The 11,995-nt window shown below is 43.5% G+C and overlaps 1 protein-coding gene across 1 annotated transcript; it reads left to right on the top strand.

Moving 5' to 3' along the window:
- The first annotated feature begins 5,013 nt into the window (after window positions 1–5,013).
- On the top strand, window positions 5,014–9,187 carry LOC311109815 (terminal nucleotidyltransferase 5A-like). Its single transcript, XM_084152812.1, has 2 exons — window positions 5,014–5,872; window positions 6,482–9,187. Exons 1-2 carry the CDS (start codon window positions 5,444–5,446, stop codon window positions 7,259–7,261), a joined length of 1,209 nt encoding a protein of 402 aa, XP_084008938.1. The 5' UTR covers window positions 5,014–5,443; the 3' UTR covers window positions 7,262–9,187.
- The last annotated feature ends 2,808 nt before the right edge of the window (window positions 9,188–11,995 follow it).

Here is an 11,995-nt window from a genome sequence, read left to right as displayed (position 1 = left end):
AGATGAGAGAGGCCTGTAATTTTCATCATAGGTACACGTCAACTATGACAGACAAAATGAGGGAAAAAAATCCAGAAAATCACATTGTAGGATTTTTAATGAATTTATTTGCAAATTATGGTGGAAAATAAGTATTTGGTCAATAACCAAAGTTTCTCAATACTTTGTTATATACCCTTTGTTGGCAATGACACAGGTCAAACGTTTTCTGTAAGTCTTCACAAGGTTTTCACACACTGTTGCTGGTATTTTGGCCCATTCCTCCATGCAGATCTCCTCTAGAGCAGTGATGTTTTGGGGCTGTCGCTGGGCAACACGGACTTTCAACTCCCTCCAAAGATTTTCTATGGGGTTGAGATCTGGAGACTGGCTAGGCCACTCCAGGACCTTGAAATGCTTCTTACGAAGCCACTCCTTCGTTGCCCGGGCGGTGTGTTTGGGATCATTGTCATGCTGAAAGACCCAGCCACGTTTCATCTTCAATGCCCTTGCTGATGGAAGGAGGTTTTCACTCAAAATCTCACGATACATGGCCCCATTCATTCTTTCCTTTACACAGATCAGTCGTCCTGGTCCCTTTGCAGAAAAACAGCCCCAAAGCATGATGTTTCCACCCCCATGCTTCACAGTAGGTATAATAATAATAAATAATAAAATGGTGTTCTTTGGATGCAACTCAGCATTCTTTGTCCTCCAAACACGACGAGTTGAGTTTTTACCAAAAAGTTCTATTTTGGTTTCATCTGACCATATGACATTCTCCCAATCCTCTTCTGGATCATCCAAATGCACTCTAGCAAACTTCAGACGGGCCTGGACATGTACTGGCTTAAGCAGGGGGACACGTCTGGCACTGCAGGATTTGAGTCCCTGGCGGCGTAGTGTGTTACTGATGGAGGCTTTGTTACTTTGGTCCCAGCTCTCTGCAGGTCATTCACTAGGTCCCCCCGTGTGGTTCTGGGATTTTTGCTCACCGTTCTTGTGATCATTTTGACCCCACGGGGTGAGATCTTGCGTGGAGCCCCAGATCGAGGGAGATTATCAGTGGTCTTGTATGTCTTCCATTTCCTAATAATTGCTCCCACAGTTGATTTCTTCAAACCAAGCTGCTTACCTATTGCAGATTCAGTCTTCCCAGCCTGGTGCAGGTCTACAATTTTGTTTCTGGTGTCCTTTGACAGCTCTTTGGTCTTGGCCATAGTGGAGTTTGGAGTGTGACTGTTTGAGGTTGTGGACAGGTGTATTTTATACTGATAACAAGTTCAAACAGGTGCCATTAATACAGGTAACGAGTGGAGGACAGAGGAGCCTCTTAAAGAAGAAGTTACAGGTCTGTGAGAGCCAGAAATCTTGCTTGTTTGTAGGTGACCAAATACTTATTTTCCACCATAATTTGCAAATAAATTCATTAAAAGTCCTACAATGTGATTTTCTGGAGAGAAAAATTCTCAATTTGTCTGTCATAGTTGACGTGTACCTATGATGAAAATTACAGGCCTCTCTCATCTTTTTAAGTGGGAGAACTTGCACAATTGGTGGCTGACTAAATACTTTTTTCCCCCACTGTATCACGGTGGCAAGGCATATGAACTAACCGGTTATAGAGCAAACAACACAATTATCACAACACATAAGTTGTAATATGGCATTTTTTTCTTGGCTTGGCTTCCCCAGTGATTTTACCCACGCACTGCTACTGCTTTTCAAAGCACTCACTGATTATGGTATTTCTGGAGATAAAGTTGTCTGTAATGATAGAAAATTCAGGATTGTCCATGCAATGAGGATGTTCCAGTCACCGAAGCATAATGTGACAATTTTTGCATATTCCTTGTTTTCTATGCAGCCCCTGTCAACCATTGTAGAGGAATATACACCTACTGTCTCTATGGCAACCACTCTGATTTGGCTGGAGAGGAGATGGCTGGTGCACAGAGCTCTTGAACGAAGGCCAACCCATACCGCCACACCTGGGAAATACATTGACTCCTATCATACATTTCCAGATGTGAGTTACTATTTGAGAGACTTGTGATCTCTCATTGGACCGTCCACCAATCAAAAGCTGGCTATCCCAGTATAAGCCAATAGCGTGAGTGAGATGCATGATTCGAATAATGTGCGTATGGCTGTGAATGTACCTGATCTAAGTATATAATGCATGTGGGTGTGATTGTGAATGATCAGTGATCTATGTGAATGGAATTGCCTCGACCCCCTGTTGTGATGAGTGTGACTGTGCAGGTAGGCTCTGGGATCTCTGCTCTGCTGTGGGCTAAGACTGTGTTATAGAGTAAATGGGATGATCTGTGTTTACAGGGCTGGGTGGCTGCAGTGATGCAGGGCTTTGCACTGCCTGATAGACGCCCTGAGAGCTGCCCCACCCCGACCGGCCATGACATGGCACAGCATGTTAGGCCTAATGTGAAATGTTTGGCTTTGGCAGGTTTCTCTCTGATGTTTGAGTGAGATGGAGATGAGTGTCTGTTCTCTGTTTCTCTGATGCTAGCTGTCATGCTGTGCTGCACTGTGCCATGGAAGTTCAGTCTGACACTGACGTTAAGGTCTGACTAACACTGTGTTGTTGTGTCAGCTGTTTCACTCACACTTCAGCAGAGAGCATTAAGCCCAGGGGGGTATGATGGGGGGGGGGGGGGGGGGGGGGGGGGGGGGGTTGAAGACAACAGAGACTGCTAATGTCCACAACACACATTCACAACACTAGTTAGCCCAGGCCAGGAGGTATATTGGCCAAGAAGAGAGAAATACATGGTTTCATACGGGGACTAAAGTCACATTGTCAGAACTTCCAGGGCTGGTCACGTCCCCATCACATTCATAAGACCACTGAGCTAATCAGACCTTCCAGAGCCGCTATAGGCTAAAGTCCCCTCCACATTGGTAAGACCCCTCCCACAGGAAAAAAGACTACAGTTTACTATAGAATACTAAAGTATTTACTATAGAATTCTATAGTAAACTGTAGTATACTGTAGAATACTATACTACACACTGTAGTATCCCTCACTTATGTGTAGGACTTACAATAGAATGTTGTAGTATACTGTATAATACTATAGTAAATGCTACAGTATTATCAGTAAAAAAAAAAGCACTGTAGTTAATACTACAGTTATGTCCGCAAAAACACTACACTTTTTAACAATAGTAAATACTACAGTATTTAATTTGTGTATACCCTGCCCATTCCCCACCCCCACATCGCAATTTGTGCCACACATTAGTGAGAAACCTACATGCCAAGTATAGACCATATATTGTGTTCCCTACAGGTTATAGAAAAGAGCAGAAGCTCTGAACTATCTGTTCAGACCCCAGACCTACCTACCTACCTACAGGTTATGGAAAATGTGCTCTTTCATTATTTCTCCAGTAGGTTTCCTGAAGGAGAAAGCCTCCACTTCTATGTCAAAGATAATAAAACAAAAACACTATAGTAAAATACTACAGTGACGTCTGCAAAAACACTACAGTAAATACTACAGTATACTACAGTCCGCAAAAACACTTCATTAATTACTATAGTATACACTACAGTTTTATTTTACTACAGTATTTATACTATACTTAACTGTAAATACTACAGTATACTACAGTAAATACTACAGCATTCACTGTAGTGTTTTTGCGGACACAAAACATTTCAGTGAATACTACAGTAATGTCTGCAAAACACTACAGTGAATACTATAGTATTTATACTATAGTATTTTTTCATGTGGGCTGGGATCAGATACAGCTTAACCAGGCACGAAATCAGGCCACGCTTTATACTGTTTGATAGAAACAACCATAGGGTCGGAGGTTAGGGACAATAGTTAGGAAAGAGAGTGTTCTTTAGAGGTGAGAGTTTGGGGGCCTGGTTTAGGAAATAGCATTAAGGGAAACCATAATTAGGTATGTGTTGGTCCTGTGTGGTTCTAGGAACACCAAGGTCATGGGTTCAATTCATGCAGGGATCACATACTAAAAATGTATGCACTCATTGTACTGCAAGTCGCCTTGGAGAAAACATTTGCTATAAGTGGCATATTTATATGATATTTCCTCAACACAGCAAGTAAATATCAATATAGGAAAACTGGAACTCCCTAAAATAGACAAACTGTAGGAAGTGTCATATTCTACATTATGACTCACAATATGTTGTTGCTGGATATTCTTCAAATGGCTCATAGATTTGGTTAGGATTGTGCTCTTTGTCCTCTTTCCCATAGAGGGCGGTATGGCAACGTAAACTCAAAGTAGGCTTTTGCTTCACAATTTCTGTGTGGTCAATGAAATACTGCAGGTCAAAATAACAAGTCTTTATAGTGAAAGCCTTACATCTCTTATAAATTACGACTTAAAATAATGCGATTTCAACTCAAAGGAGGCCACATTAGGTTATTACATTTTCCTAATGTTTTTCAATGAACTGTGCCTGCATTTCATAAGAGAATATACAAAACTGTACTATTATTTGTGTATATAAATTATGACTATCAATATGGTCACGGCTGTAGTAACCTAACATAGCAAGCGCTGGGCCAATTGTGCGCCGTCCTATGGGGCTCCGGTTCACCGCCAGTTGGGATCAAACCCCAGGCTGTAGATGTCGCTCTAATTTATCTTCGTTCAAATGATAAGAAAGAGGCGTTGTACATATCATGTGACATTCGTAAAACTGTACCTGCCTTTCAGCGAGAAGCGACGCCCACAAACCAAGCACAATGGATAGGTAACGGTTAACTTTGATGGAAAACTAAAGTAGCCAAACTAAAGCAAGTTAAACAAACTACATCCTTTTCACGTGACAATTTACATGGAAGCCTTAAGAATGTATTGGAGACGAAAAGGGAAGCAAATATTTAGGAGTTGCGCGTCACAATCCACGGGATTCCACAGAAGGCTGATCACCGCAGAACTTGCAAAGTGTGTATTTATGCAAATTCAAAAAAATCATAGGCGTGCTTTTAGGCGATGGAGTCACAGCCCGAACTCAGAACTCCTGGTATACCAACGAGCTGCAAAGACGGTGATGCGCACAGCTCGGACGTAATGAGGAACAACCGATGAGGAAACGTTTTCACGCTCTATAAAGAAAGGACACAGAAAGGAAAAGGCAGAAGTGACGACTATCTTTGAGAGAATATCTTATTTACTGTCCTCCCTCATCTCACGACAAAAGACGTGCGAGTCAACCAGAGTTAGCAGTTGTAATTTATTTACGTGCGCACTGAGTAGCCTAGCCTATTTGCCTTGCTTTTGATTTATGTTACAATATAGAGGAGGTACTGCACTCTGACTGAAGATACCGACGTGGATGAAGTTGACATTGCACCCTCTATAGCCTACTGTCACTGCGCGTAAAATCCACATTTGGATACGGTCCTGTCTCTAAAGAAACTTTGTAGTCAATTGCCGTTACATTTTCTCCACAATGTCGGAAGAAGATAATAGTTGCACTGGTGCTGGTCCTATAACTGAGGTTGAAAACAGCAATATCAGCGTTCTCGGCTGGGAACAAGTGCAGCGCCTTGATGCCATCCTGACGGAAACCATCCCCATCCACGGCCGGGGAAACTTCCCCACTTTGGAGATGAAACCCCGACAAATAGTGAAAGTGGTGCGTAGTCGCATGGAGGAGAGGAATATCCACGTCCGGGACGTGCGGTTAAACGGGTCTGCTGCAAGCCACGTTCTTCATGAGGATAGCGGACTGGGCTACAAGGACCTTGACCTAATCTTTTGCGCGGATATGAAAGGTGAAAGTGATTTTCAGATTGTAAAGGATATCGTTTTGGACTGTCTCCTGGATTTCTTACCTGACGGGGTGAATAAGCAGAAAATATCGCCATTGACTTTAAAGGTAGGCTATATTTTCCATGCAACAGTTATTGAAATAAATCAAATAGCTATTTAGAAATGGATTTCATTTATGAATATGGCTAATTGCACTTTTGTGAACCTTTGACCTTTTACACATCATTGCGCATGAGATTTCAAAATACAATAAGACAAGTTTACTGATAGTATAATGTTGATTTTATCCCGTTAAGAGGATTGCAGCAAACCCATTTAAAGCAGATCCAGTCTCCTCGGCCACCTACGTTCCATAGATAGGGCATCCAATGTTTGCCCCTTATTGTAGTCTACAGAAAGATGCAAAGAAAATATGTGCCAATGTAATACATTAAAACGTCTGTATATGGAGCTATGCAAGATTACCCGTTCCTGATTTAGTGCATGTATCGGTTTAATTGGATTTAGATTAGGAGTAGGCTATAGTATTTATATCCATGGCAGTTATTCCTTTAAGACCACAGTGGCGCAAAAGCCTTTATACAGTACGTAGACAGTATTTTTTTAATCCATTGACAGTTATTCCTTTGAACTGAGCAAAGGGCCTTTACAGTATTTTTATCCATTGACAACTGGAGCTAAAGGTTTATTTTCCCCTTGTGTATCTGTCTGACAGGAAGCCTATGTGCAGAAGATGGTGAAGGTGTGCAATGATTCAGACCGCTGGAGCCTCATCTCCCTCTCCAATAACAGAGGCAAGAACGTGGAGCTCAAGTTTGTAGACTCTCTGAGGCGGCAGTTTGAGTTCAGCGTGGACTCCTTCCAGATCAAGCTGGACTCCCTGCTGCTGTTCTATGAATGCTCCGAGAACCCCATGGCCGAGTCCTTCCACCCCACCATCATGGGCGAGAGTGTGTTTGGGGACTTTGGTGCTGCCCTCGACCACCTATGCCAGAAGGTGATCTGCACGCGCAACCCGGAGGAGATCCGGGGCGGCGGCCTGCTCAAGTACTGTCACCTGCTGGTAAGGGGCTTCCACGCCGACTCCGAGACGGAGATGAAGTCCCTGCAGCGTTACATGTGCTCGCGCTTCTTCATCGACTTCTCGGATATCAGCGAGCAGCAGCGCAAGCTGGAGTCGTACCTGCAAAACCACTTTGTGGGCCTGGAGGACCGCAAGTACGACTACTTGATGACCCTGCACGGGGTGGTCAACGAGAGTACGGTGTGCCTGATGGGACACGAGAGGCGGCAGACCCTGGGGCTGATCGCCATGCTGGCGGTGCGCGTGCTGGCCGAGCAGAACGTCATCCCAAACGTGGCTAACGTTACCTGCTACTACCAGCCAGCCGCCTACGTGGCAGACGGTAACTTCAGTAACTACTACATAGCCCAGGTACAGCCCATGTTCCACTGCCAGCAGCATGCCTACTCCACCTGGCTACCCTGCAACTGAGACAGCACAGGGAAAGGAAGGCGTGAGAGAGAGAGAGGGAGGGAGAGTCTGATTCATTCATACGGGCTGAATCACTGGGCTGACTCACTGTCAAGTGTTTTTCAGATGAATGAATGAAGGAGAAAAAAGGTATCCCCACGACCCACCGTCCTGTATTGAATTAAAGCCCCAATGTTTTGTTATGCTCTGTTAGAGCGTGATGGGGGGAGGGGGGGGGAGAAAATGACAGTTGGGTCTCAGCTCCTGTGAGGTCGGTCTTAAACCAATGGCAGGACAGTTTACTGTGAAAACCTCACCAATGTTCTCCTGCTAGGGAGCGCAATGCCACCCTGTCTGACACCTAACCCAAGCTTGGGAAGTATGGGATGGGTGTTTGCCCAATACAATGCAAACAACGGCGGACAAGAATGGAAGCAGCAATACTTTCATTGACACTGACCTGGATTGACTGACTCTGTTGCGAACTGAAAAGGCTGTTGAATTGAGCGACAGACAGACCATAATGTGTGGCTGCATCAGTGTCCTGTGGCGTCCAGCTGTGAGGAGGACGCAGGCCCCTTTACTCTCTGAGGGGGGTGTGGCTTGCACCCTGACGCGCACTGGGCAACGTCCCAGCAACACAGGGGTTGCTGGAGCACCATAAAACTCTCGCTTTATTTCTTGTGTGGTGAGATGTCACCACAAGCTTTGAATGACAAAAAACGACACCTTAACTAGTAATGATTGATATGAACATGATGATGTGTTTACAAACCAAAGATTTTTGATGTATTGTTTTTAATACCCATGTTTGGTGGGGAAGAAACCAAATGTATAATGCTATCTATGTGTATGTGAACATGTGTTTTAAGTGCCTAACGCCTATCAGTAGGATAGGAATAATGAGAAGCAGGCCATATCGTTTTGTGAATAAATCCAGTCTGATTTTCGTCATGCACACAAGACATTAGCACCCCAGAGGCTTGTGAATGGAACCGTGAAATCCTGATTCAAATCCTGATACACTCAGTGTTGATGTCATATTTTTTGGAAGAAAGCAACATATCCCCTTGCAGTCATAGAGTATAAGTTAATGGGGGAGAGATTGGGTTTAGCTGTACTTTATACAAAGTAGTTTGACAGGTTGATACAAGACCTTGCGTTAACATTTGCTGATATTTTAAACATTCCATCTCCACATAATGATAACAGTACCTCCTCATAGGTGCATTGAAGCCACAGAGAAAGCATTATTTGCTGTTGCTCTCCCATAGTCATTTTCAGACAAACAAACTCCACAGGAATATTAGTTTGTGCCGTAGTGCATGTACCGAGATGGTTTAATATTGTTTTGTCATTGTTCATGTTGACAGGGTTGGTGAGCGTTTCAGATATCAGCAATAAAGAAAGGCAACATCCTGGAGTTTCAGTTTCATATGGATGACTGTATATTCAGCTTCACATGATTTAAACTTGACTGTATTTTGTATAGTGGTGCTTCTCTTTTAACCTTTTGTAGCAAGTTCACAGCAGGCTGAGGGAATGAAAAACCTGTCAGAAGAAATAGATAGAAAAAAGAAATACAGAAGAAAAGAGAGACGGAACGGATCAAAAGGCAAACAGAGAGTTGGTGTGTGTTCATGTGCTGCCTTGTAGGATGATATTTGATGAGACACCTGTGATGATGGGACATTATTTGCTGTAACACCCTAGCAGGGAATTCCGCAGCTGCCGAAGAGGTTGAACTTAGCTGGGCTGTGTCTGTAATGTATGCACTCGCTTTGGGTCGGCTCGAACCTACCAGCAAATGTCGTGCCAAATGTTTATCTGCCGCTTGCCCAATGTTGAATGAGTGTTCGGCCATTTGTCGATGGAGAGAGAGGTTGAGGATGTGTTGTTTTTATATTCAAGTACAGATATTGAGCTGTAGGGAAAACCCCCCCCCCCAAAAAAAAAAAAAACTTGTAGAGCAGCGCAAGTGAGGGACAGAGGAAAACATCAGAGGCAGGGAGCTGGGCTGGGGAGATAGGTGCAGCTGGTGAAGGGGTTTGTCTTGCTTTCACCACAGACAGACGCACAGTGGTAATACCTCTCTCTCCCATCTTAAGATGGCCTGAGCAGCGAGAATAGGCAGGAGAGAAAGGGGTCCTGGGACACACAACACAACTTTAGGGAGGTATCCTATTAAGCCTAGCACTATATATTACCATTACCTGTATGTCAGGCCCTCTTCTCTGGGGGACTAAACAGATATCCATGCATGCATTATGAGCTCTGATAGCATTTCCTGGGTTGGTGCACTGCCATGGTATTACTGTAAATGACCTGTTATTTGAGGCTAGGTTAGGCAGTGGTTACACGATCTAACTGCTATGCTTTAAGGTCCAAGTCCATGGGGAAATACTGTCTCATGCTAATTCAGTTTCTCTAATGCCGTTTCTCAACATAACATCTGAAATATGTTGCTCAGCTAATAGAAATTGATTGTTGACATAAAGATGAATATGAATGATAATTCATCACCAGTATTGTGGGTCTTGGGGTGAGAGACAGTGTTATTAAAAACAGCAACATTGGTGTGCGCTATACAAATCTAAAGTGTGCGTCTTTAGAGAAGAATAAACAGTGTTTTCACAATGGGTGGGATTCCTGGCTCCCCACTTCTGTACAAATGTGTCATGTCACAACTCTTTAGGACATCTTGAGGAAACGAATCTTTGTCTCCACTGATGAGATCCTACTCTTGTCCTCTCCCCTCCCCTCACTCCCATAATGTGCAAGCTGTAATGCAGCTCCCTTAGGGAGAGAGTGAATGGACATCCAATGGGGTTCTACAGGGCGGAGGCACTCCAAAGGGGATGTGAATCAGCTTAGGTGACCACTTGTGTGACTGTAACCTGGGTGGTCAAGAGAACCGAGAGAAATGCCCTCTCTACTCAAATCATTCTGTACACTCCTTTTTCTCTATTTTGCTATTTCACACGTTCTGGCCTAACATTTTGCTTTTTGACTGGACATTTTGATGATATTGTCTGGATCGTACAGGCGGTGTGTATCCTCACTTCTTCTCACTCTGTGAAGTCGGCTCAGAACAGCTCAGCCAGTACCAGTCTACCATGTAGTTAGCAAGCAACATACAGGTTACTATGGGTTACTGCATTGTCTTGTATGCATTGTTTCAACAGTTTCACCTATTCATGCAGACTTTTTCAATCAAACCAACAAAAAAAGAAAAAGAGCCTGTCTCATATGTATTTTTTATGATTGTTATTTTTATAAATGTATCAGACACTGCCATGTTGCAGCGCTTTGGAATCTGTGATCAGGTTGCAAAATATCATTTCTCAGCTTACATTTTTTTGCAGATCTTGTAAATGTGTCTGTTTAGAAAATAAAGGATGTTTTCATCATTAAAAAAACCTGAAAACCAAATGTTCATATCAATTTATTGTTTGTAACGATGTTTCTAGATTCTGTGACTGAATTGTGTTGACGACGACACTCAACTGTCTGCTCTATCTAGATTCTGATTGTTCCTGTCTAGCGTTAGGCTATTTCCCTAAACCACCCCCAACACTCAATGTCCAGGCTTGGCCTCAATGGTCTGCCCATCAAGACAACTGACTTCAGGCTTCATTTTCATGAGAGGGCATCTCTTTTAACTGACGCTAGCCATTCAGCAGCTTTTAGACGGCTGGGTTCCCTGCTTACAGAGGACAATCCTGGCCAGATCCTGCCAGATCAGACCCAATGGGCATCGGCCAGAGAGAACTGCTCCACCGCTGCCAGAAATAGCTGGTGGTGAGAGTGAGGGATTTGCGTGCACCCAAAAAGAGACTTTAACGCTTTTGTGTTGTGAATATCGTTGCCTGCTCATCAAATTCTCTTTCGGAATGACCCCGTGCCTCCCATCCACACGACCGTAAACTTTGACTGACTGATCAGGGTAGCAGTGAATGAACCAGTTCCATGGATTGAAATGGAGCTCTAAAGCAACTTAGCTCTAGCATGGGTCACATGGGTCACGTCTCATTGTCCCACATATAGAGAAAGCGGCAGAGAGACAGAGTAATAAAGTAAGCTATATTTAGGAGCCATGATATTGAGGCCCTAGCACTTTAAATGAAATGGGTGACTCTGCTCTATGCTTGCAGACACACACTTAACTTTTCCAAACCCATCAGAAGACGAGATACGAGAACGTCTGGACAATCTGATCCTATGTACCTTCAGCTTCACCAAGATCTCCAATATCTCCTCAGTGCAGCCAGCTTCAAACACATATTAGAGATGCCTACACAGCAAATTCTCCAGTGTTGAATCAACACTGAGCATCTTAAATGTAACACTGTTTTAGTGTCTATACGGGTCCACACTTTCCACTGTTAAATTAACACTTTCCTTAGTGTAAAGCCTTATTTGCGTATTGCCTTGCGAGTGAATTTTACATTTTAGTCATTTAGCAGACACTCTTAACCAGAGCGACTTACAGTTAGTGAGTGCATACATTTTCATACTGGCCCCCCGTGGGAATTGAACCCACAACCCTGGCGTTGCAAATGCCATGCTCTACCAACTGAGCTACACAGGATTGTGTAGAGTTAGCACCCATGACTGTATTTGTTAGTGACAGAGACATGGTTGTTGCATTCATTCATTTTCTGTCCTGTGGCCTTCACCAAGTGAGATCCTAAGTGAATAGGTTGTCATTAAAATTATATTCTTTAAGACAATACATACTTCATAAGGCCTTAT

Source organism: Coregonus lavaretus (assembly GCF_964263955.1).
Source record: "Coregonus lavaretus genome assembly, chromosome: 3".
Taxonomy (NCBI): Eukaryota; Metazoa; Chordata; class Actinopteri; order Salmoniformes; family Salmonidae; genus Coregonus; species Coregonus lavaretus.
This window is presented reverse-complemented; position numbering and strand designations above follow the sequence as displayed.